General features: G+C 40.9%; 2 protein-coding genes across 2 annotated transcripts in view; both read left to right on the top strand.

The window, feature by feature from the left end:
• LOC308087811 (protein-glutamine gamma-glutamyltransferase K-like) overlaps positions 1–18,257 on the top strand; it is a 20,547-nt gene extending 2,290 nt beyond the window's left edge. The window contains exons 2-14 of the mRNA XM_080431993.1: positions 1,654–1,946; positions 2,360–2,554; positions 5,228–5,479; positions 7,736–7,854; positions 9,787–9,894; positions 10,580–10,757; positions 11,151–11,289; positions 12,346–12,544; positions 12,925–13,078; positions 13,847–14,131; positions 15,197–15,357; positions 15,792–15,928; positions 16,446–18,257. Of these exons, the coding sequence (XP_080288119.1) occupies positions 1,667–1,946; positions 2,360–2,554; positions 5,228–5,479; positions 7,736–7,854; positions 9,787–9,894; positions 10,580–10,757; positions 11,151–11,289; positions 12,346–12,544; positions 12,925–13,078; positions 13,847–14,131; positions 15,197–15,357; positions 15,792–15,928; positions 16,446–16,590 (2,352 nt within the window). The 5' untranslated portion in view covers positions 1,654–1,666 and the 3' untranslated portion in view covers positions 16,591–18,257. The remainder of the gene's footprint in view (positions 1–1,653; positions 1,947–2,359; positions 2,555–5,227; positions 5,480–7,735; positions 7,855–9,786; positions 9,895–10,579; positions 10,758–11,150; positions 11,290–12,345; positions 12,545–12,924; positions 13,079–13,846; positions 14,132–15,196; positions 15,358–15,791; positions 15,929–16,445) is intronic.
• A 1,008-nt stretch (positions 18,258–19,265) lies between these two features.
• On the top strand, positions 19,266–26,893 carry LOC308086705 (zinc finger MYM-type protein 1-like). Its single transcript, XM_080430354.1, has 6 exons — positions 19,266–19,552; positions 22,289–22,426; positions 23,200–23,273; positions 23,468–23,713; positions 24,042–24,104; positions 24,375–26,893. The coding sequence occupies exons 1-6, from the start codon at positions 19,300–19,302 to the stop codon at positions 26,670–26,672; spliced, it is 3,072 nt and encodes a 1,023-aa protein (XP_080286480.1). The 5' UTR covers positions 19,266–19,299; the 3' UTR covers positions 26,673–26,893.
• The last annotated feature ends 969 nt before the right edge of the window (positions 26,894–27,862 follow it).

Genomic DNA, 27,862 nt, shown 5'->3' with positions numbered 1-27,862 from the left:
AATTATTTAAAAAAGTATGCCACATAACATCACTGCACATACTTGTATGAGCATAATGTGACCAATAAAACAGAGAGTGTTTTTCAGGTACCACTTAGATCACTGTGATTAGAGTGACACTCCCTATTTTAACTTACCCCTGCAGTCCTCTGTCAGTGCTCTCTATTGTGTGTCTGTGTGTGACTTATCTGATTGCATTTCAACTCAGGACTTCTTTTGAGTGTCCTCACTCACACTGGCATAATGTTTGAGGAATGAGTCCAGTTGTCCCCTGGCATTCCTTGGTATTGCTTCATCAGAGGCTGTTTAGTCACCAGGAGAGTGTACAAATGGAACCAAATGAACCCTCTCAGTACACTCTCAGAGTTACAGACATATAAGGGTCCATTTGGAACCCCCTCAAGGAACCCTGAGAGTCTCTGGACCGCACTTTGAGAACCACTGTCCTAGATTATTTTTTAATTGCACACTGGTAACGGATCGGTACTCGGTATCGACCGATACGCAAGGTATGGGTATCGGAATCGGTATCAAAGGAAAAAATTTTATTGGTACATCTCTAGTCACCAGTGTGACAGTCGCTGCAGGACTAGGAATGCAGATAATGTTGGAAAGGCTTTCAGGGCCAGGGGGACGAGAGCGATAACTGTGAAGAACTCCACAAAGAGGATTACTGCACAGCATCAGGGTTACTGACACAATAACATGAACAATGGGGGACAGTATTCAACCCCCAGTACTTGAGTCAAAGTATAGATACTCCTGGTCAAATAAGTGAAAGTTTGTCAAATTAAAGTACTGGAGTAGCCTACTTTAATTTCAATACACAAGTATTTTCAAAAGCATACTATTGAATACTTAAGTAATTCAATAGTTGTAGTAATTAGTAGTAGTAATTTATTTAGTAAGTAGACTACTCTAGTTTAACTCAAGTACAAATTTGACTGAGCAGTTGAGTAATATTTGACCAATATTTGCCTCGCTCACGATTAATGAATATTTGATTTAAGTAGTGAAAATGTCAGATCTACAAGCTCACAACTCGTGACACGATGTGAGCTTGTAGATCGCTATTTTTGTGCGTCACCATTGTTCAACGACAAGGCTTAAGTGGTTAATCAGACCAATTGATTTAGTCAATTATTACAAAATGTATTCAACATTTTTTAATATATGTCGTTGATGTATATGTATATGTATATGTATATGTATATGTATATGTATATGTATATGTATATGTATATGTATATGTATATGTATATGTGTATGTGTATGTGTATGTGTATGTGTATGTGTATGTATATGTATATGTATATGTATATGTATATGTATATGTGTATGTGTATGTGTATGTGTATGTGTATGTGTATGTGTATGTGTATGTATATGTATATGTATATGTATAAGTATATATATAATATATATATATATATATATATATATATATATATATATATATATATATATATATATATATTTAAATATATTTTATATATTTAAACCTGCTTCTCGATTATTCGATTGAGCAACATTACATTATTTGGTTATTGGTTTTAAATATTGGTTTCGATATATTTTTGGTTATTTGACCAGCCTTATGTCAAACCCTTTTAACTGTTACGATACATTTCTCTCTCTCTCTTTCTCTCTCAGTCTCTGTCTCAGGATGCCTATACATGCTCTGTCAGTCAGACGCAGATCGGCGGGGATCGGCAGGTTTCCAGAAGTCTCTCTTCCAGGATGGAGCGAGGAGGACACAGTGGAGGGAAAGGAAGAACCAGAGGAGGACACCGTTAAGGAAGGGATCTGCCGCCGGTGCATGTATTATGTCTGCCCCTGGTGCCGTCCCAAACCAGACGACGACGATGACATCACAGACACCGAGGTGACGGGTGTCGATGAGCCGGACAAGAAACCCCTGCCAGATGGTGACAGCGGGCTCGGTGGTACGTTTTTTTTACGAAGCCCTTCCCAACATAAAGTGAAAGACTCAGTTATGGAAGACTTCCTTCCCTCACGTATAGGGCTGGGCAATATGACTTCAAATCAATATCCCCATTATTTCAAACTTTTCCCTCGATTACGATTAATAAACGTTATTAAAATAAAATAAAATTGTGAAAATAGCAGATCTGCAAGCTCACAACGCATCGCATCGCGTTGTGAGCTTATAGATCGGCTACTTTTGCTATTTGTGTACGCCACCATTGTACAACAAAGTATAAAACAGGGCTTAAGTGGTGTATCAGACTAAGTAATTTAACCAATTATATATTGTTGGTTCTAATTGTCAGTTTGGATATATTTGGGGTTAATTGCCCAGCCCTATCACGTCGTACACACATCTCTCTCTCCACAGAAGAAGCCTTGCTGCAGGTCCGGTCCATAGACCTGATGAAGGCCCAGACGGGGCAGAACCGCACAGAGCATCGGACAGATCGTTACCACGGCAACAACCTCATCATCCGCCGCGGCCAGACCTTCCAGATGTGGCTTGAACTCTCGCGACCTTTTAACGCAGAAAATGACAAACTTCACCTCGAACTCAAAACAGGTCAGTCTGTTGCCTGCATATTAGCCTAACCGTTCAACCTAATTCAATTTTATTATAGTGCCAAATCACAACAAGTTGTCTCAAGACACTTTACATAGTAGAGCAGAGACCTTACGTTTCCCCCATGAGCAAGCATTTGGCTAAGGTGGCAAGGGAAAACTCCCCTTTAACGGGAAGAAACCTTGAGCAGAACCAGGCTCTAGGGTGGGCGGCCATCTGCCTTGACTTTGTCGGGGGAAAGGGGGGGACGGGACAGGACAGGGGACATAAAATGCACAGCAACTACATAATTACAACTATAATAACAGTCTACTGCTGCCATATTTCATAGTAACTGTCGATCCACACCTGAGCTGAGTGGTCGGTAATGAGAAAGCACAAAAAGAAACGTACAGTATGTAACAAACATTGATGGGTCTTGAATGCATACAAATGGTGAGGAGAGAGGAGAAGGGAGGAGGAGGGAGGAGGAGAGCGGAGCTTGGTGAGCCATGGGAAATCTAAACCTGTAGCAGCATAGCTAAGGGCTACTGTTGTCCCAGGCAAGCCAGGGCCAGCCCTAACTACTGGGAGCTACCTCAGGCTTTTGGAGGGTAACTGACAAAAGCATTGTCCAATATTAGTATATTCTAACCGTGTAGACATGGGGGAGATATAGAAAATAAAAACTAATAATGAACATGGAAACATAGAGATGTTCATTGTGGACATAGACAGAAAGGCAGGAGACCATGTTAAGGAATGCACATGATGATAACAGGAGTCATGAGACCAGGGGGATTCTGGGAAGTTGGTTGTGTGAGGAAGCCAGATGCCCAGGAGTGATCTGAAACTGGCTTGTTTGTATTTATGGCTGGCATGACTACACTGTAAAATCCTCAGTGTTAATGCTGACAGTGTACACATGGAACCAAATGGAACCGTAAGAGTCTAACCTTTTATGTTTTTTTTTGTAAATTAATGCCTTACTTGATCATACTACAGTGTCCCAGAAAAGTAGCAGATCCACAAGCTCGAAACACGATTTTGTAGATCTGCTACTTTTGCTACTTTTGAATTTGAATCCTGAAAAGTACCGGTTTTGGACATATGAGGTTTCCATCCAATAGAGACGATATGTTCTAATATGCTTCTTGTGAGATTTGAATTGAGTGTTTATTCTAGATTGTGTCTATTAGTGTCTATATTTTTTATTGATGCCAGTTTTCACAGCCATGGTGTGTACAAGTGCCTGAGTGTCTGTGCTGAGCGCTGTCAACTGCTATAATAATAGCTGCACATTAAATCAGACCCGAAGCTAAGCTTTTATTTATAGCAGCTGCATGCAGGAAAGATCCTCAGATCCCGTACACCAGAGTGCACGACTGCGCGTTATGTGTGTTTGTTGCATTACAATATTTTTGCAGGTAAATTCCGTTGAGATATAAGACCTTTTCGAGGGAACAGTGTCCAAAATAGCAGCAATATGAAAAGTTTCAACAACATAAAAAGAACAACTACATTAAAACAAACATTACAAGCAACAAGTTACAATGTAACAAATGAAAATTGCAATTTGAGAGTGTTTACTGTTGCACACTGTTGCACAATTTGTTCTGGTATCGCCCTTCTATCATACTGCCTGTGTGTGTGAGGGTGGGGTTGGGGTGGGGGTGTGTGTGTGTTTGCTTGCTTGAAAGAGTTTTCATTTTCCTAGATGACATTTTCAAATGTCATTTTTTTCTCTTTCATGTTACACACCCTATAATAAATTATGGAATGCAGCCAGGTCTGTCTCAGAACACAAGTGATTCAGTGTTTGTGGAAACGATAGACTCAGCATTGTGCTAAACTGCCATTCAGGCCTGGATTTGCCAATACCTTATAAAACGTTTACGATGAAGGTTCTCAGAGAGGACAGCTCCTCAAATTGTCGCTGTCGGGCAGAAACGTTGTATCTCCATATTTCAACTGCTTATGTTTTAACCACTTAAACCCCAGCATCCGTATTGTGGGGAAAGCTTTCGACAAGCTCACAATGCACCGCACCGCGACGCGTTGTGAACTTGTGAACGATTTTCAGCAAAAGCTTTCCCCACAATAACAGAAAACAGAAAAGACACTACAGTATATAGAGCCCTGAGGGACTCCGCTCAACCATATGGGGTGCAAGTGGTTTCGTAACCTACTTCGGCGTACAACAGTGTCGTGAAAAAGTAGCGGAAATAAACGACCTACAAACTCACAGTGCTTGTAGATCTGCTATTTCTACTATTTTCGAAAAATGTTGAAGGTGAAAGTGGAAGTGCTTAATTGTGTCAGTGGGTTTTATAAATATTGAACCGAGAGCTTGGGACTAAATAACAACTACATTGGAACAGATTCCTTATTTTTTTTTCTTCTGAAAAGTAATTGTTTTGGACAAGGTTTCTACCCGACAGCGAAGATATTTATTTACTCCATTTCACTGTTACAATTTACCAAGCCTACTGTACCCCTGTCCCATGGCAAGAGGAATTCAAAGATGCTCTTTCTCCCCATCTAGTGTACTGGTTATCAACATGGGTAAATGTTGCCACAGGCTCAGTTCCTCATGTTCATACTGTAAATAAAGGTTAATGAAACTCCTTTACATTTCCCTGGGTCCCAATGCTCTCTGTCGTGACATCTGCTATGACTTGTGTCTCTGTACAGGACCCCTGCCTACAGTGGCAAGGAGAACGCACGTCATCATTCCACTGGTGGACGGATTGGAGGACGACCGCTGGGAGGCAAAAATTGTGCGACAGGACGGCAACAAAGTCCAGTTGTCAGTCAACTCGATACCCGCTGCAATTATCGGCCTCTACCAACTCACCGTGGTGACACAATGCCCGAAGGGTGAAGTCACCTCCAAGCATGACCCCACCAATGACATCTACATGTTGTTCAATCCCTGGTGTGAAGGTAAATATCTGATTTGCTTTACTGCGCACACGCCGCACAGGGTTCCATTTTCTCCACTCTCTTGTAGCTCTTTTCGACTACTAAGAAATAAGTGATCTGTGCCATGCCGTGAAACGTATTTCATGGGTTCTTCTGGATTTGTTTCTTACATACATTACGGCCCGCCGGTTTCTGAACCTAATTTGGGCCCTGCTCAGGAGGTGGTACTATCCCTGAGTTCTTGAAACCCAGAACTCAGAACTTCACAAATAGCTCAAATATTTATTTCAAATCTAGCCAGAAGCTATTTTCTTCTTCTTTTTTGTTTTCTCTGAATGGTTATAATGGAAACATGAACAAAAAAGCCATCACAGAACTTCCCAGATTTTGGAAAGTTTCAGGGTTACCCTCTAAAAAGAGCCTCTTGAAAAGAGACTTAGCATTATTGTCACATCACAGGTTTACAGGTGTAACAAAAGTAGGTGAAATGATTTGTCCTACAAGCTCCCATCATTTGCAGTTTCAAGAAAGGAGGAAAGAAATAGAGAGAGAAAGAAAGAAACAAAGCAAAATAAGCAGTGTAACATATAACTATAAGGTGCATGATATAAGATATGAGATATAATAATATGTATACTGTATAAGTTACAGTGCCAGTACAGCAGCAGCGGTGTGCACCTGAAGTCATATACAGCACACAGGTACACCGGAAAGAAATCCTATGTGGTGGCCTGTGTCGTCAGGACAGCCTGACGGGTGCTTATTCAACAGGAGAAGGAGAAAGTAGGGAGAGGATGAACTGTGGCTATGAGTCATCAGACAGATTCAAACCCGGGATGTTGCAATTGATGTTGCAAAAGTTTTGGCCCTGCTAGTTGCTTAAACCAGCACGCCACATGCTGTTGTAGAGACATCATTTTTAATGTACTTATCCACTCATCAGGGTCATGAAACCCTAGGCTGATAATGATGTTTGTTTTCCAGTTCATGGTGCTAGTAAGCAACTCAGGTGCAGCTAATACAATTAATAATGGGTGTGTTAGATTTAGGTGTACCCAGATCGGGTGTACCATTGTGCAAGCATATACGTACAGTAGTCACCAGGTGTGTCAATGCACATTCACACACCTACATCTAACACACACCGGCATCACCGGCATCACAGCTGTGCAGCTGTGATGCTGTGATTAACTAAAATAACTCTACAAGCTCGCAATGCTTCGCCATGTGACCTGTTGTGTGGGAATGCTGCTTTCGCAATTTAATGTTGTGAAACTTTGTGAAAGTTTCTGTCTATAATGGCATGCCCTAAATAGGGACGACGGTTTAATGTATGAGAGCTGCTCCCTCACATACACAATTACAATTTTATGACATACATGTACAGGCAAACACCCCTGGATTACTGTAGCTTCCTAACTGTTTGAGGTGCGGCTCGGGGTGGATTACTGAACCGTAACCTCTCCCAGGAAATCTGGGGTTTGACATCAAACATTAAGAATGAAGTGAAGTGGGATAGAGGGGTAGGATCTCATCAAGCTTTATGTTAATGCAATCACATTTTCTGGTTACAACGTTACAGGCTTGATTGGTGTATATTCATAGCAGTCCCTTGCCTATTTTCCCTCAGTGCTTCTTGTATATACAGTATGTGGGCAAGCTGCATTTGTATATAGGTTTCATTGAGACATAATGCTGCTGACCAACATGCGTTCCTTGTTGCCAGTCTGGCACAACAACTTGTTATTGCAATTCCCCTATTGGCAGGGACCGCTTATTACACAATGCAGTTTTTAAGTTCAACACCATGTTCTTAGATTACAATATGTCTGGGTGGCAGGTCATGTTTATCTATGAATGCCCAAAACCACAAGGAAACAAGAACAAAACGTGGAAGGGGAAGGTTTTCCAGCTAAACACCATCAACCTTTTTCATTCTCTCACTGTACAATGTGTGTCATGAACCCTTCCGTGGAAACACAGGGAGAAAGTGCACTCCACCCTCAGTTCGAACATATGACATCAAGTGAGGGCATGATTTCAAATCTTACACTGGGGGAATCTAATTATTCTTGTTGTAGGGCTGGGCGATATGACTTGAAATCAATATCACGATTATTTCAAACTTTGGCTTCGATTATGATTAATAGATAGCCGATCTACAAGCTCACAACGAGTCAAATCAATTAACCCACATGAGCAAGGTTATTGATTCTAAATATCGGTTTCGATTCGGTTAATTGACCAGCCCTATCTTGTTCCCTCTCTGACTATCAGGTGACGCAGTGTTCATGGATGATGAGGACGAGAGAGGGGAGTATGTGCTGAACGATGTTGGCAGGCTCTACTACGGCACACAGCAACAGATTGGAGCAAGGACATGGAACTATGGCCAGGCAAGTGAAAAGCCCCGTTTATAGAAGAAGGCTGTAGCTTAGTGGGTGGAGAGACTGTCTGATAAGTACAAGGTACATTGTCTCCCTCCTTACCTATCAGTGCATCCACAGCAATGCTCCCTGCTCTCTAAAGGCGGCTTTCCATATACATGGACTTACCTAGCCCCACCCCACACCGCCCACCACAGCAACGGTTTCCACTACAATGAAGTGGGTAGAGTGGTGTGTAAGTGGTACTAAACTGGTGCCTAAAAAGTACCCAGTCTTGGGTAGGTCTGAGCTGGGCTAAGCGGGGCTAAAGCTGTGACGTATAACGCTGCTGCTACTGATTGGTTGGCTCACAGCTGTGTCTGTCCACTCAGGTCTCTGTGAAATGTAAACACTACGGTAGCAGTGTTGCCATGTCCACTTATTATAAGCGACATTGGGCTTATTTTTCTGTAAAGTTGCTTGTAAATATTGGTAGTACTTTTACTCCACTACAATTATCTGAAAACGTATTAGTTACTAGTTACTAGTTACTTTTCAGATATAAATGATTACATTATAAAACATACATTAACCACTTAAGCCCTATTTTATACCTAGGCTATTTGAAAATAGCCGATCTACAAGATCACAACGCATCGCATCATTGTACATCTGCTATTTTCAAACATTTTAGTACTTACTTTTGGTACCTTAAGTACATTTTGATACCAATAGTTTTTGTACCTTTACTCAAGTAATTCCAGACTTTCACTTGTAGAGTGCTTCTACATTGCAGTATTGATACTTTTACTTAAGTAAAACATTTGAGTACTTTTTCCACCACTGCTTGTTTCTAAAATGTAGTTGATTATTTGGGGCTTGTTTCCATATGTTGTTGAAACCAGTGGTTCTTAATCATTTTCATGTCAAGGACCCCCAAATTAATATGTATTTGTCAACATTATATATGTATATATTTTTTTAAATAGCAGATGCACACACTCACAATGCGTCGCGTCGCATCGCTACGCGTTGTGAGTTTGTAGATCTGCTATTTTCAAATAGCCGTAGATAGTCGCTTCTTTTGGGATTGTTTTCATAGACCTGATTGCTTATTTTTTTCTTCTAAACCTGGCAACAATGAATGTGCGACGATACACGCTAATAATGTTTTTTATATAAGTGATGGCAATGTGTTTAGACACCACACAGGTCTTCCCAATAATAGCGAAGATTAAAGTCAGGGTGAACATGGCCAAATAATAACTTAAGAGCCAAACTAGCTCTGAGGAAGCACGCTAGCATTTAGGCTAACCCTGTAGCCTGAGGCTAAGTTGGTGTGTTAAAGAAAGGGGCGTTGATTTCCTTCGGGAGGGGAGGGGAGGGGAGGGGAGGAGAGGGTGGGGATTTTGCAAGTGGGGACTTTTGTGCAATGGAAACGCAAGACATTTTGAAGCGGTGCGGTGTGGTTCTGGACTGTACTGGACAGTGTCGTGCTTAAGCTGTGATGGAAAAGCGGCTTAAAGGAACTCCTCGAACCCTTGACCTCCACCCGCTCCCTCCGCTCTGGAAATCAATTCAAACACACTGAAAACCCCCATGACAAAGCTCGGCACCATGGGGAACCCGGGCCTTCTGCTCAGCTGCTCCTCGGCTGTGGAATGCCCACAGACTAAAAACCTTTCTTTTTCCATTTAGGCATTTGCCTAGATGGACTTATTGATGCCTTGTGGTTTTTTTTTAAACTTGAACTTTTTCTTAGCTGTGTAGTTGGAGAGGGGGTCTCTTACCATTGAACCTTTTTTTCCTTCTTTTTTTAAATCTTTTTTTCTTGACACTGCAGTGTAGCACTTTGAGATTTGTGTCAAATATAAAGTGTTACAAATAATAATTATTATTATTATTACATGTGAGATGAGACAACTGATACTCTCATTCTGTTTTCCATGTGTGTGGCATCAGTTTGATGAAGGGATGCTGACTGCATGCCTGTACGTCCTGGAGAAGAGTGCAACGCCCCCATCCGGCTGGGGAGACCCTGTTAATGTGGTGCGAGTGGTCTCCGCCATGGTGAGCCTTTCATTTACTATGCATGTAAAGAATACAATATGCAGGTGTTTAATGCACATGCAAGGGTGGAAAAAGAAGTAGAATATCCTGTAATTTGTACTTTTGAATACTTGAGTATTTTTAAAAGCATGAACTTTTGAATAGATAGATTTTTTTTTAAACAAGTACTCCAGTACTTTAACTTAGCAACTTTCACTTGTAGTATTTGACCAGGAGTATCTATACTTTGACTCGAGTACTGGGGTAGAGTCCAGAATGACTTTAACCGTTTCAATATGAAAACATCCTACCAACCAATCTCTCTCCATTTCATTGATGCTCTCTAAAGTGATCTAATCTATTATTTAATAAGAACACTTTCTCAAAGGTTGACTCATGAGAGAAAAGTGGTTCAAAATCAACTTAAATGGAAGCTCCTTCTGATTGTGAAATATAAAACATACGTAGCTGAAGGCTGCTCTGTAATTCTTCTCTTTGAAAACATTTAAAGAAGCATTTGTAATTAGTTACTTTCCATCCCTGTGCAGGTGTTTCAAACTTTTAATTTCAATTCTGTCCTCATATTTACATCCTCATAAACGTGAATCCGTCCTCACTATTTATGGTCATGTGATGATGACATATAGCTGATGTTTCAACTCTAAGTTAAAAGATAATTGAATGGCGCTCCACCTCCTGAATCCAGATCAATTCCATGGATGACTTCGGTGTCCTGGTGGGGAACTGGTCAGGTAACTATTCAGGTGGGACTTCTCCCACCGCTTGGAGCGGCAGTGTGGAGATCCTGAAGGCCTACCACAAAGCTGGAGGTCACCCTGTCAGATACGGACAGTGCTGGGTCTTTGCTGGTGTTACCACAACAGGTTAGTCATTTATACCAGAGTGGTTCTTAACCTTTTCAGACCATATGTTTACCAATGATATGACCTCACATCGTTTGAAAAGGAAAAGTTAACTGACGTACGGAGGAATTTGTTTGGTGAAAGTTATGCCAAAATGTTCACAGATTTTCAATTATTTTCTTTTTTAATGATTTAAATTTGCTTGTCTATTTTACATGAACAGAAGGGTCATAATAACATATGTATAAACATTAAAAAAAAAAAAAAAAGATTGTGAAAACATATACAAGCTCACAACGCATTGAGAGCTTGGCGATTGGCTGTTTTTTTGCTATTCGTCATACAACAAAGCATTATAGGTCTTAAGCAGTTTAATGTTTTTTCTCAAATTTCATGAACCCATGTGCTTTTCAGTGATGCGGTGTTTAGGCATTCCCACTCGCGGTGTGACCAACTACAGCTCGGCCCACGACACCGACACTTCCTTGACCATCGACGTGTTCTTTGACGAGAACCTGGATCCTTTAGATCACCTCAACGCAGACTCTATATGGTGGGTGGTGATGTCATAGTTTATAATGACAGCACTTTTCTGCACTGAAACCTAAGCAGTGCTGGAAGAAGTACTCAGATTTGCTTTTTTTTTACTTAAAGGAGCACTTCACCCACTTTCAACCTTATCTTCAGATATAATTGGTCCTCACTAATGCTCTTTATAAGATGGCACCATATCCGTCTACCCACTCTGTGTCTCATTGGTGGGCTGTGGACAGTTCAGAAACCTGCCTACCAATGCCTGCCTTCCAAGCTTATAGAAACTACAGCCTTTATATTTATGGCATTCTGAAATAAAAGCCATTGTTCTGGCATTAACAAAAAAAAATGTTTTAAATGACCAAACCTGCCTAGCGATGATGTCACTGGTTGGCAGGTTTCTGAACTGTCCACAGCCTTCCTCTCAGACGCCGAGCGAGTAGACATAAATGATGCCATCTTCTAATGAGCATTAGTGAGGACCAGTTATATGAAGATAGGTTGAAAGTGGGTTAAGTAAAAGCATCAATAGCACAATGAAGAAATACTGTGTTACAAGTAAAAGTCCTGCATTCAAACTTTTACAGTACTACAGCACTAATGTGTTCATCACTTTAATGTTGCAGCTGGTAAAGAAAGGTGCTGCTGGGTAACTTGCAGTAACCTATAATAATTTATGAGTTAATGTCTCGTATTAATAATCTAAATGTGCAGAATAACTAGTAACTAAAACTGCCAAATAGTTGAAGTGGAGTAAAAAGTACAATATTTGTCTCTGAGATGTAGTGGAGTAGAAGTGTAAAGTATTGAAAACCAAGTGCAAACATTCAAATAAAGCAAAAGTACCTCAAATTGTACTTACTGGTAAGTACCGTACTTTAAACTGAACCTGAGTACTGCTGGTTTTCATTCTAGCCATATCATCTTTATGTTGCTTATGTTTAATCTGGCAGTAATCTGAGTCCTCAGCGCTAGATTTGAAAATCACTTGTTTACAATATGTATTTTAGTCATAATGTGCATTGTGCTTTAGCTCATAAAGTATGCCCTCCTCCACTCCTCCTCCTTGCTGTAGGAACTTCCACGTATGGAATGACTGCTGGATGGAGCGCAGGGACCTGCCTAATGGCATGTCGCTGGGGGGCTGGCAGGCTGTGGACGCCACCCCTCAGGAGACCAGCCAGGGGACCTTCCGCTGTGGTCCCGCATCTCTGTATGCCATCCGCAACGGTCAGGTGTTTCACAAGCACGACTGTCCCTTTGTCTTTGCTGAGGTTTGTGTGACACACCTTTCCATCTTCTTGATTTGTCAAGGTATTATGGCCTCTTTCTTAGCTACAGTGGTTTATGTATAGTCATTTCCCCCCCTTTTTCTTAGCTTTTTTCATCCCTGTTTTGGGGCATGTTAAAAATGTTAAATATCATTGAATGTTTCAAAAACATTAAAATGTTATTTTAAAATCTTCAAACGTTTCCAAAAACTAGCAGATATACAAGCTTTAAAGTGTGAGAACCACTGATTTAGAAGGCATTTGTAGAATCGGCCTCAGGTCTTAAGTGGTTAATCCTAAGTATATTTGCAGACATCATTGCCATCATATCCACTTGAAGAACATGTGTTGAGTCATTCCCCTCACTCTGTGCTCACCTGCAGGTGAACAGTGATAAGATTTACTGGCAACGGCAGGGGGACGGCACCTTCACTCAGATCTACAGCGAGAAGAAGATTGTGGGTCACAATATCAGCACCAAGGCTGTGGGCTCTGACGAGCGCCATGACATCACACATGATTACAAACACCCCGAAGGTATCGACACAAAGAAACCATGGATACGAATCATCGCTGTTGGGCGGGAAACCTTGCATGTCCAAAACCGTTACTTTGCAGGAAATGGAAAAAGAAAAACCTGTGTTCTTGTTGATGCTTTTCATTTGTTTAATATTTATAAAACCCAAAGACAGACTCGACCACTTTCAACCTGGCGTCCCTATTTTGTCTATGTTGTCATCGATGAGAACTTACAAAAATGTTCGCGATGCGTTGTGAGCTTATCATATACGATGAAGTAGGGCATTCATTTACAAAAATCACACCCAGTGTGAAGTGGGCGGTGTGGTCACAGTGGTCATCACAGTGATGGAAGTTCACTTAAAGAAAAGTAATATTGTGGACCAACCATTGTACACCCCTAACTTAAGTGCATAGTCCTATTTAAGGGCTATGCACATGTGTCATGTGTTTCACTAGCCAATCACAGTCCTGAATAGAGTCAGCGGTGGCCAATCACGGTGCAGGGTTAGAGGGGTACAATGGTGGCCAATCACAGCGCAGGGTTGGGGGGGTACAATGGGTGGGGGGGGTACAATGGTGGCCAATCACAGTGCAGCGAATGTCGATGTCCAAACCTCACATATAGGGGTGGTTTCACCGCCCAAAAATAAAAACTCATAAAAAGCTGAAATATTGAGATACAAGGTTTCTGCCCGACAACAATGAAATGCTGAATATGAGGGACGTGACTTCCTTCAAGTCAGGGAATAATATTGCCTGTTGTTCATATATTGTCATACCCAGGCACAGAGGAGGAGCGCATTGCAGTGGAAACGGCTTCTCGCTACGGCACCAAGCCAGAGACATATTTGACCGCCACTGCAGAGGACGTGTTTCTAGAGGTGACCATGGACGGCGAGGGCCCTCGCATGGGGGACACCGCTGAGCTGACCATCGTGCTGCGAAACGACAGCTCGCAGTTGCGCACTGTCAACCTCCACAGCCAGGTGGCAGTCATGTACTACACAGGCGTCCACAAGGCCACTGTTAAAACGGACAGGACACAGGTGGAACTGATGCCCAATGAGGGTGAGTGAAGAAGCCTAATTTCGCCACTGTCAAGTGGAAACCTTGCATATGTCCAGAAATGCTACTTTTCAGAAAATGGGGAAAATAACCTGTCTTCCAATGGAATGCTCTACAATCCAATGGATTGTAGATCACTATAGTATGTGACTACTCATTCGTATGACGAAAGAGAAAAACATCAAAAGTTTTTATGTGGAAATATGATGTTTCTGCCGGACAGCAGAAAATTGATACTTGGACTGTGCAAAAAAGTAAAAAAGGTTCAAATTAAATGGTTTTGGTTCCTCAACATTGTAGCAGCAATAACAACATGTGACAAAATAAATAATTAAGTATAAAACAAAAATAGTAAGGTAAGAAATAGATAAGTATTTACATTATCAAAGCACACTTTGAGGTGATTGAAACTGCTGAATGTGCAGTATGTGTACTGTATATTAGCATCTGATCTACCGTATTTACGTACAGTATGTGTATGTACATTTTTGTGCCAGCTCAGTGGTCTTGTGGTTAGAGTGTCCCCCCTGAGACTGGGAGATCACGTGGGGCCCTATTTTCGCCAGTGCCTTACCCATTATCCCTTAACTTTTTTAAAACATTTTCAAATAGTTGAAATAGCTCACAACGTGTTCATGTAGATCGGCTAGTAGTTGAACTATTTGAAAATGTTTTTAAAAATAGTAAAAAATGGCAAAGAAGTTTAGGGATAATGGGTAAGCACCGGCGAAAATAGGGCCCCCCAGGGGTTCAATCCCGGACGAGTCATACCAAAGACTATTAAAATGGTACCCAATGTGTGTGCATGTGCGTGTGCGTGTGCGTGTGCGTGTGCGTGTGCGTGTGCGTGTGCGTGTGCGTGTGCGTGTGCGTGTGCGTGTGCGTGTGTGTGTGTGCGCGTGCGTGTGCGTGTGCGTGTGTGTGGTAGGCAGACAGGCCACAGGCCTATAGTGTCAGTTACTGTCACTTGACGACAGTAACTCAGTGTAACTGAAAGGCATGACATGGCACATTTTAATTTGTTGTATTCTGAGGTTTATTCTAACCCAGATGTGCTGTGTTTTACAGTAAAGCCATTGGATTGGTCACTGGAGTACAAACACTACCAGGACCAGCTGGTGGACCAGGCTGCTCTGATGCTGACACTGTCGGGCAGGGTGGGGGAAACGCAGCAGGTAGTCGCTACGCAGTACAGCTTCCGACTCAGAACCCCAGACCTCGTCATAAAGGTGAGTTGAGACAATCACAATGAAAAGATTGACAGAGAGTGATGGCTAACTTATGTATTGTCAGACGACCGGATCGCTTGCCAGAACAGACGTTAAACTTGAGACGTGATGTTTTTCAATTTAAACTGTGTTGTTTTCATTCAGTGACACAGAAGTATAAATTAGGCATACACATTAAGCCTGGTGTCCCTGACATTATAGGCAACAATTATTTAAAATACTCTAGGCCTATTTGCTTAATTTATACACATTGTACAGCGGTGTCAAGCGGCGAAAATAGCTGATGTACAAGCTCACAACCAGTCACGATTAAACACGTTGTGAGCTTGTAGATTGTCCTTGTACGTCAGTGTCAGGCTTGAGTAGTAAAATCTCATTCAGGTTCTGAAATGGTCTGACATGATGACTCATTATTTATTTGTCCTCCAATGCAGCCAATTGGAGAGGCCGTGGTAGATAAGAAGATGGCGGCAGAGATTTCCTTTACCAACCCGCTGCCACGGGAGCTGAAAGAAGTGGTGCTTCGTCTGGAGGGCCCCGGTCTGCTGACGGTCCGAAAGATTCCTATTGGGTGAGGAAACACATGGCTATCTTTATGATTCTCACATGCCCTCAGTGTTTCCCAAACAATGGCTTGGGATCCATTTTTGGGTTGCAGAACCATTTTTATGGGTTGCTAATAAATATCGCTTCTTTTTTGTTTCCTACAAAAAAAATATTATACGTAATTTCAAAAGATTTTCAAAAGACTTTAAATGTATAAATAAATGAATTAAAAAAATATATAAAAAAAGACCCATGATAAAAAGCTTTTATAAAATCTGATCTGCAATCTCACAACGCATCGTTTCGTGAGCTTATAGATTGGCTATTTTCACTATTAAAATATGGCTGAAGTGATTCATTCATGATGTCTTTTTGTAAGTTTGGGTCCCAGGGAGACACCAAATGTATCTTTTGGTCTTGAGCTTAAAACATTGGGAACCCCTCATGCTGTGTTTTTTTGTCTTTCTTTCTCCCCGTAGTGCTTTCACCTCTTCCTGTCGCGTGCACACAGTCTGACATCGCTGTCATTTTCTTTCCCACAGAAATATTGGAAGTAGCGCCTCCAAGACTTGGACCGAACACTTCATCCCGTCCCTGTCGGGACCCAGGAAGCTGTTGGCTTCGCTGGACTGCAAGCAGCTCACTCAAGTTCATGGCGTGGTCGACATTACTGTGCAGGACAAATGAGGTGGTCACTAAATGAGTCCACTTTTGATTACTAAAGATAAGATGAACCTTTATTGATCCCTGTGTGGGAATTCAGATATCGTAGCATCCTAGGCATCCTATGTAAGAGTAGAGAGATAAGAATAGAAATGGGATACTCTAAATAAAAGGTATAGACAGAATCTGACACTAGATATCTACACTGTGACTGACAAAGACACATTAAGTATAAATGTACAGTATAATATATTCATGAATATACATCTATTGACAATAGATATATGGATGAATATATGGACTTAATATGAGATTATGTAAAGTGTCAACCAACCTTTAGCAGAGAATATCTGGATAATATATGTACAGTCTATCAACAGTGAATATGAATATAATGAGTATATTTACAGCCTATAAACAATATATGAATATGAGTGAATATAAGTAAGTCTTACAACAAAACCAAATGAGATGTTATCAGTCATCTCTTCTGTATGCAGTGACACATTTTGTGCCTTTATGTGCTGTATATTACTGTTAATGTATATTCCTGCATTTATTTAATCTCTGTATTGAAACTTTGAAAATGTTCCGACTTAATGGCCACATTTAGTATTTTACAGCATTACAGTTAATTGCAATGGGGTTTTTGTATCACTTGAAATGTAAAAAATATTTTATTTCAGTAGGGTACAGATGAGAAAACAGTCTAAATGTGAGGGGTACTGCACATTGCTTATAGTAGTGGTTCTCAAACTGGGGTCTGAGGAGCCCCAGCGTCCTTGAAGAGGTTCCAGGGAGTCCCCAGCAAATTTGTTAATATAACATAAAAATCAGTTTAACCACTTTAGCCCTATATTCATCGGAAAATAGAAAATAGCGTATCTACTGAAAATGCTTTTGAAACATTTAACAACAGCACAATCTTGTATGAGGGTCCCACAAAATATTTTTAGATGGGGCTCCGCGGCCAAATTGATTTGGGAGCCTCACAGCTAGAAGGGACGCTGTGGGCACTGGGGGCGTGTTCTCTCCTCCGCGTCATCAGGGCCCATACCCTATAGGTGGGGTTGGCGAAAGGGCCTTTCTGTATGGAGTTTGCATGTTCTCCCCGTTCCCCTAGGATAGGTACCCTCACAAAAAACATGCAGTAATCCTGGTCTCTATACTGCCTCCCCCTAGTCAGCCGGGGCGCCTGATGGAGGGGAAAGGAACTGGTTGGAATAACGTGTTCCTTCCACACGCGTCCTACCGGGGAAACTCCCCCGTCAGGTGATAAGAAGAGTAGCGTTCAGGATTACATGCTTACTTAGGCAATTGGCACTGGGTGAAAAAATGGGTTACAAAATCTTGGGATAAAAATTAAAAAGGTTTGAGAACCACTGGCTTAAAGAACAACATCGTCAATAGTATAGTGGCAGTGGCAGGACTTATAGTATTCTGTGAAACTCAGTATTAGCCTATGACAATTTCCATTCACTTTCCTGAGTTAACGAAAGTTCTTGAACTAATAATTCCAGAGGTTCTAAGTTGCACAGGTCTGTGTAGAGTGGCCGGGAAAAAGATAGCCAAATCTTTGAATGAAATTGGTACTTTTTAAATGAATGTACGTATTTTTGTATTTATAAACATATTTGTATTTTTACAAATGTTTTATGAAACTGTAATTAAATATTTTCTTAAGAATTCAACATGTGAATGTGGTCAGATTTTGTATTAATTACATTTATGTGTGGTCTGATTTTGTTTCCACATTATAGCCTAGATACATACATGTGTGCGCGCACACATTTAATAATTTAATAAATGTCCACATAAGAGATACAATACAAGGACACAAATATTTACATGGTTCTGAAAAAAATAAAGATAAACGCAAGTTGTTTGCACCTATAACCTATAGCTCTGTGATGGTATGACTTTGGTCATAAAAGCTTCCTCTACTGCTAGAGTCAAAGGTGCAGGCCACTTCAAGAATGGAAACTGATTTGGAGCCTTCATTGACGACAACAACTGGTGTATTAGCAGAGAGATGAGCAAAGATTTCAGGATTTTCAGCACAGTTGAAACATGGAAGGTTTGACACAGGAATGTTTGTACATTCTCACAGTGTAAGATTTTTAGATATGTCCTTTGTCTCACACACACACACACACAGGTTGTTGCCTGTGGTAATGTGGGAGGGGTTAACAGTTGAACTCCGCCCACAATGAGCTCTGCGGTTGCTGTGTGTGTGTAACCTCGCGTCACCAGTCTTTCCTACTCGGAGGAAAGCCTGGTATGCGTTACTAAAGACCCATATGATCCGGTCTAGGCCACGCCTACTGAAAAAAGAAAGAAAAAAGGATCCTCTTTCCGGATTGTCGCGATCCGGTTTTGCGGTGCCGCTTTGTTTTGGTTCCCCAATCCCTATTTAAATGGAATAGAATTTCCCCGTGGGATAATACGGATAATACAGACGCTAAATAGTCTCTGGAAAGTACACTCACATTTATGTTTAAAAAATAAGCTAAACTACGCCGCATCAAGGATTTTATAGGACGGACCTATTTTGGGGTGAGACGTCTTTCCGGTTTGTCGCGATCCGGTCCGCTCCCGACCGGATCATATACCCGAAAAGGAATGCTGCCCAGGCTTAGGCTAGTTGCTTGCTGTGTTAACTGTTAAGTGGGAAAACAAACAGTCGCCATATTGGACGAGTCACAACAAAACGAAGCTGAAGGACTCCATGCCATGGACCGTCCAAATCAAGATAAAATGCCCCATTTCTGTGCGGTGGTAGGCTGCTCAAATAAACAAACCAAAGGCGTTGATCTATCCTTTTATAGAATACCACGCGTCACCACGGGCCAGGGCGAGAAGACACTTCTACTGACCACCAAGAGAAGAGAGGGATGGCTGCAAGCCCTGCGTAGGAACCTGAAGCAGAAGTTACCATATTACTCATATGATCAGTACCTCATATGCTCCGATCACTTCGTTACGGGTACATCATGGTTTACTAATTATTGATTATGAATAGACAAACTCCTGGTTGCATCTTAACCACTAAGTTAAAACCCTCTTTTAGACTTGAAAAACTGGACCTAAGTTGGCTCTGTACTTGAACCGCTTTTATCCCGACTGCATAAAATCTCTTCCCCAAAAAGTAAGCCCACGGCTGTGTTTTAGGCTAATGTTCCCCCCATAATATGGATGGCTAGTAGTGAACGACGGCTAGTTGCTAGCCGTAGAATACAACTCTCGTAGACGTATTTATGATTCTGACGTTTTCAAACGTTAGAATCATAAATACGTCTACGAGAGTTGTATTCTACAGCTAGCTAGTTGCTAAAAGTCCATGTTTTTGCTTTAATAGTGTTAGTTTTCTCCTACAGGTGATGGGCTGAGTTTAAACAATGCTCCGACCACCACAGCAAAAACAACGTTGGATTGGATTCAACGCTTTCAACTTCCGTGTTGTGATCGAAGTCGAACTAGTGCATTGTGGGACTTGTAGTTCTTTCTCTGTTGTTTAACTTACACGCTACGGTTTGATTGATTGAATACTTTATTTAGAAGTTTGCAGGGAAAAAAAGCACATGAAAGTACAGTTTAAATACAAGGTCAGCTAAATGGGATTGAAAAGCCCATGAAAGCCTAATGGCTTGTTTCAAATAGGGTCCTTATGTACTCAATTCATAGTGACATTAAATGACAGACAGATATACACTATGCAGAACATCATATAAACAGTTTAGAATTGAAAAATAATAATAAGAAAAATTTGTACAGTAAAAAATTCGGGGAAAACGGGGGGTGGGGGGGGGGTTAGGTTATGACTTTTACAGGGGCCAGTTTCGAATTGCAGCCACCACATTTTTATTGCATAGCAGGAGAACGAATTCAACCCCTTGTTTGTGCCAAATCTGGGCTGGACGTGATCGGTGGAGCTACCTCTGGTGTTGTGATTGTGGACTTCATTTACGTTTTTGAAGTACTTTGACAGGTACATGGGGATCTTTACGTTGTAGTCCATGAGCCAGAGCCCCAAAATTGAGCAATGATTATCGAAAGAGTGGGCAAAACCAAACCTATATTAAATTGTTCATAGGGTCAATACGAGTAAATAAATATATGATAACCTTTCCACAGGAGCAGCTTTTTCATGGTTATCACACATTTTGTTATTTTCCTCATACGTACATGACAGGTGAAAAAATGCCAACATTTAAAAAAGAGTTATCATAATGAAACTTCCTGAGTTGATTACTTACATGAAGACAATGATTTATCGTATTACAAGTTTTCTGAAATTGTATATTTAAATATGCAAATTAGTCATTAGGAAAATATGCCCAAATTTGCATAACTTTCCAGAATCAACATTGGAACATTGGACAAAGCCAGAGTCAACATACTTATTTCATTTTGTTAAGATGTTGGAGTCAAAGGTTTTTAACGAGGGAATATTCAGTATCTGGCTCAATTTTGAGGCTCTGGCTCATGGACTAAATGCGTAATTTGCATATTTAAATATACAATTTCAGAAAACTTGTAATACGATAAATCATTGTCTTCATGTAAGTAATCAACTCAGGAAGTTTCATTATGATAACTCTTTTTTAAATTTTGTCATTTTTTCACCTGTCATGTACGTATGGGGAAAATAACAAAATGTGTGATAACCATGAAAAAGCTGCTCCTGTGGAGAGGTTATCATATATTTATTTACTCGTATTGACCCTATGAACAATTTAATATAGGTTTGGTTTTGCCCACTCTTTCGATAATGAAATCTTGTCTGGCTCATGGACTATTGTGGTGTATCTTGTAGACCAGGCCCATTGCAAGTTGCTGTACTCTGTCCTCTACCTTGAGCCATCTGACCCTTGCAAAGTGAGCAGGGGTTAGATGAGTTGTAGGTGAAAGGCCTTACCAGTTTGTCAGACCAGACGACCACTCGACATCTCAATACAAACAACCTCCGCCATATATGAATAACTAATGATATAATAATGTGTCTGTTGACGTCTTGAGACGGGGTTGTTAATAGTAAACTGCTAAATGACAACAACAGCCGGTGAGTGCTTATGTTAACTTTAAGACATTACCCTGTCTCTGAGCACGCAGTGTGCATATCAAACTATTTTTGTTGGTTAAAGTTGTGTTATCGTTGTGTTTTAACACATTTTAAAGAACACCATAGTTAGCCGTGGCTCAAGACTTTCATAGATGTATTTTATCAAGTCTGACTTTTGCTTTTGTATCTATGAAGCAAAAGTCAGACTCGATAAAATACATTCATGATAGTCTTGATCCAAGGCTAGTGAAATCCTTTTGTGATGGATCTGTGTGGTTTGTGTTTGTGATCACTAATGGACCACAAATGGCAGATAAAGGGTTACCTGTAGATATGGAAAGGTTAGTTGCAATTTTGCAAAATGTACTGTAAATGTTATATGAGGTAATTAGAGTAACCATGGTGGTAATAATAATAAACCAATAGTCTAAAATATGAGGACATTATTATCATTAATACGTCCATGGTTAACATGGTCATTGATCTAACTAGCTACCTCCTCTGGTTGAAGTACAAATTTGACTGAACAACTTTCACCTGTAGTTTTAATGATATTTGACCCAGTATTTACAGTACTTGGTTGAGTATTGTGTCCACCACGTGCTGTATACTGCTGATGTTTTAAAATTGGGGTTAAATTAGATGTTTTTCATTTCTCAGGTATGCCTGCACCAGTGTACGATGTGTCTGATCCTGACTGGATCCCCTCTGTTAACATGGGTTATGGCACAGCTATAAGCCAGACAGGAAGCGAACAACAAGGACACAGCAGGACCCGAGCCAACAGAAAATGTCAAGGTAAGGAAAACGTACTAATTTTGTGCTTTACTGTTGTAGTTATTCCTGGATCATGCAGAACATTTAGGATATTTATAGTGAGGCAAATCTTAGTCTGACTAATGACGTCAGACAATGCAACCATAGACAATCATACATCAGCTGTAGAAATAAGACAAGGGCTGGTATGGGTCGGTTGAAAACGGCTTTGCTTTCTAGCCTCAGGCATCTGAGGCAGGCAGATTCAAAGGCTAAGCTGCAGAGCAGCATGTACTGTCTGTGATTGAGGCCTTACTAAATATCTATTTGAGTTCGCATTCGATTGCTCTAGGTATAGGGATATAGGGAATTAAAGTACTTTGTTAAGGGTGGGGGAGAACATGCAGTTTTATCTGGTGAAGGGAATAAGTTGAAATGGCTTTTCAAAGAGAAGGCTTTTGTTGTGGCTTACTTTGTAGAAACAGTGAAGAGGAGAAAATAAATACATTATCTTACAACCCTAAAAATGATAAAAACAAACAATGTTGGCTAGGCTCTAGTTACTAGGGGGAAACTGAAATAAAATGAAATCAGTGACAGGAAATAAAACTATTGGATCTGCACCACAGTGGTTTTTCGTGGGATTTTAAAGCTATTAAAGCTTTAAAGCTGCTGCCTCTCTCTCTGAGAGAAGATGGTTTGTTAATTGGTTCCCTACAATTTAGAATGCATTCTTCTTTTTTTTCTTCTTTTGATCAATACTGTCTACTTGTGGTGTCAGTTAGTTGTATGTCAATGTTTATTTGTGTTCATAGATAATGTACAGATGTCCCAGGATGAGCCAGTAGAGGGCACTGTAGGATCGGAAACGGCAGCTCATTCAGATGAGGTTTGATTTGATTCTGTTAATGAGTTGTCAACAAATATCATCTACTGTTTAGTGTTTAGCCCTTGATTCACTTTGAATCCTGGTAGTTTACCAATAAGCAAATTTAACCAAATTATTGGTCGGTAAATCCTGGCAATTCTCACAGGATATTTTGGCACCACAGATTAACTTAATGTCACTTTTGTGCCTTGTAGGATGATGAAAAGCCGCAGGGTGAAGCACAAGTTAAGGATGAGACTGAAGAAATTCACATACAAGAAGGTCAACAAGTAAAGCAGGAGACAGAAGCAATTCACATACAAGTTAAGAAGGAGGAGACTGAAGCAATTCACATACAAGAATGCCAACAAGTTAAGGAGGAGGCGACAGAAGAAATGAACACACAAGCAGCCCAACAACAAGCAACTCTGCTGTTTTGTGAAATACAGAGTGAATTTGAGGTAGGGCTTGTGAATTCACAGAAAATATATCAAAACCAACATACTTTGCATAGTATTATTCAATTAAGATTCATGTTAATCGAAATGTCAAGTCATAATCAATAAGTTACACAACCAATGAGTCTCACAATGCTTTCTGCTTTACAACCACATGGCACCTGTCATACTGTATGTTTTATGGAAAATGGGTGTTACTAATATTTAGCTAACTCTGTGTATAGGCCTACTGAGAAAAGTAGGCTATGCACAGTGCACACTATGTAGAAGGCTTGTCACTTACACTGTTCCCTGGTTTGTTTTTGTTTTCTTTTTGTTTGCATTTGATCAGACCACCTCGACCTCAGAGAATGACCAGGCAGATACTGTGGGGATGGAGACAGATCTCGAAGAGGTACAGTAGGGAAACGATTATCATAATGTCAGTTTGTACTGACACACACTCATACTAGTGTGATTAATACCAGTTCACACATTAAATACAGTATACTGTATATGAGTTAAGCAAATACAAGAGCAGCATTATGTTGCTTTTGAAAAGATCCATAGTGCTGAAAATATCTATAGTGCTGATTGGTAACCGTAAAAAACGAATGGAATCAATTGTCTTTTGTATCATATTTTTCAAATGGGAATTTGAAATGGATTCTGTATTGTATTTTAGGTCACTCCAGTGAACGCTGGGACATGCAAAGAAAGCAGCTTGGTATTCCAATTAACTCCAAATCAACCTCTACAAAAATTCCCTAGAAAGAAATTTGGAGTAACGGAAAGAAACTTTAAGTCAACCTGGTACCAAAAACACCCGTGGTTGGAATACGACAGCGCTCTGGACAAAGCTTTCTGCAACCCATGCAGGATATGTGATCATTTGAAACTCTTCACAGCGTCTAAGAACAGGGATCCTGCCTTTGTGTCGCACGGTGTAAAAAATTGGATTAAAGCCTTTTTTATTTCACATGAGAAGACGCATGCTCACAGTGAAGCAGTGCAAAAACTGAACAGCTACTGTGCCAATGAATCAAATAAAGTTGCACAGAAGCAGGGACGTGCTGGCCACTGGGAAATTCTGGAAAATTCCAGAACGGCCGCACCATTTACGGGCCGCCAAACGGCCGGTGGGCCACCCAAAAAAAGTATTATTGAAAAAAAAATAGAAAATCCCAGAGCTGAATTTTGGACCCAGCACGCCCCTGCACAGGAGAGTGCCAATGAATCAAATAAAGTTGCACAGGAGAGAAGAATCTCAGACAGTAAGAAAGCCTTAATAAACATCATTCTATCACTGCGTTTCTTAGCTAGACAAGGCCTTGCAACTGGAGGACACACTGACAAGGACAGTAACTTCTATCAGTTACTCAATCTTCACACCACTTACTCTACAGAGCTTCAAATGAGGCAGGATTGGTTGGTCCGTGACATTAAAAATGAAATGTTAGACATAATGAGCAACACAGTACTGCAGGATATAGCAAAGCAAGTCAAAGAAGATAAGTACTTTTCATTGATTGTGAATGAAAGTTCAGACATCTCCCACAAGGAACAAGTGTCCATTTTGCTACGACATGTGGATGAAAACTTTGATGTGCACGAAGATTTTGTTGGGTTTGTTGGCACAACTGCCAATGCCGATGCTGCAACTCTGACCAGTGTAATAAAGGATGTGCTTTTCACATTAGGCTTGTCATTGGATGACTGTAGAGGCCAGGGGTACGATGGGGCCACTGCAATGTCTGGAATATTGTCGGGTGTTCAAGCAAGGATTGCAGCAGAGCAGCCGAAGGCTTTTAATGTGCACTGCACCGCACATTGCCTCAATTTGATCCTACAAGAGGCCACCAGGTCAGTGCCCTTGGTGCGGAATACAATCGATTTGGTCCATGAAATAACAAAGCTTGTGCGTGAATCCCCTAATTGTCTGGCAATTTTGACTAGTCTTCAAGACGGAGAACAACCCACTTCAGTCAGACCACTGTGCCCAACAAGATGGACAATGCGAACATCAGAAATAACTGCCATCCTCCAAAACTACAGTGAGTTATGCCAAGCGCTTCAGGTGATAGCTGACAACGAGACCGCACCAGCTGGGAGCACGGCAGCAGGACTTGTTGAACAGCTTAACGACTTCAAAACTGTCTTTGGACTCAAAGCATGCCTGAAGGTCTTTGCCCGATCTGAGGAAGTCAGTAAATGTTTACAAAGCTCCAAAGTAACTGTGTCAGAATCCAAAACAATAACTGACACGTTGAGATGTTCATTCTCTCACCTGAGAACTGAGAATGCTTTCCTTGCTCTCTGGAAAGAATGCAATGAAATGGCAGCGAAACTGGACATAGAAGAACCACACTTGCCCCGTACCAGGAAGATGCCAAGAAGAGCTGACGTCCGGGAAAATCATATCCAGCCTGAACCTTCAACAATTGAGGAGCTGTTCAAAGTGAAGCACTGGCGTCCTCTGATTGATGTGTTGATTGAAGCCATGGACGGACGCTTTGAAAAAGGCGGGGCCTCAGTGGCAGCATCTGTGGAGCAGCTTCTGTTCAAAAGTGCACAACGGAAGGAATGCACCGAAGAGCTGGCCATTGTGCAAAAGCATTACCATACGGATATTGACATGGAGCGACTGAAATTACAACTGGGCTTGTTTCCAGATGTCCTGACAGGAAAAGCTAATGTCGCAACCATAGTAGAAGCGATGAGGAAGATGGGGTTCAGTGAGGTAAAGACGCTCCTGAAAATACTGCTGGTCTTGCCAAGCTCCTCGGCAGAGGACGAGAGCAGTTTTCCAGGCCTGAGAAGATTGAACGCTTACCTTTGCAGTTCTGAGGCTAAATCACAGAGGCATCACATTGTCCTTCACATACACCAGGAAAGGACAGATCAGCTTGATCTTCAGAGGATTGCCAACAAGTTTGTGTGTCGGACTAGGGAAAGGAGAAATGCCTTTGGATGGTATTATTAAATAATGAAAAAAAGATAATACTGCATTTTCTATTGAAGAGCTAAATAAATTGGCCTACATTTTCAATATTTTCACGTCTGTTTGTTATGTAAATTACAGTGCATTCTGTTTGTAGGACATGGTTCAGTTAATAGAGCTCGGTCAGGTTTGTTTTTAAACTGTAACCATTGGCGGGTAAGCCTGTATATGAATCTGTGATTTTAATGTGGACTATGTCCGCCTCTGTTGTTTGTGTATTGTATATATTTTTTATGTGCTATGGACCATGTGTCCTTAATAAAGTTTGATTGAGTGATTGAATATGGTGGTGGTCGCTCTGTATTATTGAGAAAAATAGAGCCTGCAATCCAGCTACATGGAAAAGCACCACTTTATTAGCATAAACTTGACAACGTTTCAAGTCTATAGGGATCATCTTCAGGTCAAACCGAAGAATTTGCCTGACGCATTCAATCCGGGAAAGCATCTCATCTGTGTGATTTTAGATTTCTTCGGCTATTCAAAAATAGATATACAAGCTCACAGCGCGTCACTTTGTGCCGTGCTATGAGCTTGTAGATCTGCTCATTTTGAAAATGTGTGTAAATCTTTGAATATATATATTTTTTTATTGAATATTTTTAACTCAAATCTTAGCTTCTGCAGGTCCCTGGAACACAATAATTGGAGATGGGGTGGGTGGCCAAATACATATGATTTTGGAGGTCCTTGACATGAGAAAGTTTGAGCACCACTGATATAGCAACATACGTTTTTCAGAAAACTGTTAGGATTTAGAATCTGCTAGTTGGTTTACTTATGGGATTAATGCTGTCAACTCTTAGCCAAAAGGGGGCGCCGTACACAAGACATTGCATGTGTTTTCAGAGTGATACTGTTGGCCACTGGCCTGTACATAGGCACCAGGCCATACACACATGATTCTGCTAACTGGTCACCTAAAGATGTCCCCAAATGACAGTGTAGTGACAATTTAATACCTAAAAAAAGAGACCATTACTGCATCAAAATAATCAATAAACTATACTATAAAAACTGGTCAAGCATTGGCCAAATTGTAAAATTATATAAGAAAGAAGCAAAAATTGTTTTACCACAAAAAGTTACATTAACCACTTGAACCACTGCGGTCACGCTGGCCGCACTTCAGAGAGAGACGGTCGCACTAGCCGTGCTTCAAAAATTGCTGC

Source organism: Gymnoscopelus braueri (genome assembly GCF_963280865.1).
Source record: "Gymnoscopelus braueri genome assembly, chromosome: 6".
Taxonomy (NCBI): Eukaryota; Metazoa; Chordata; class Actinopteri; order Myctophiformes; family Myctophidae; genus Gymnoscopelus; species Gymnoscopelus braueri.
The sequence above is the reverse complement of the archived record's forward strand: the minus strand, read 5'-3'. Positions and strand labels throughout refer to the sequence as shown.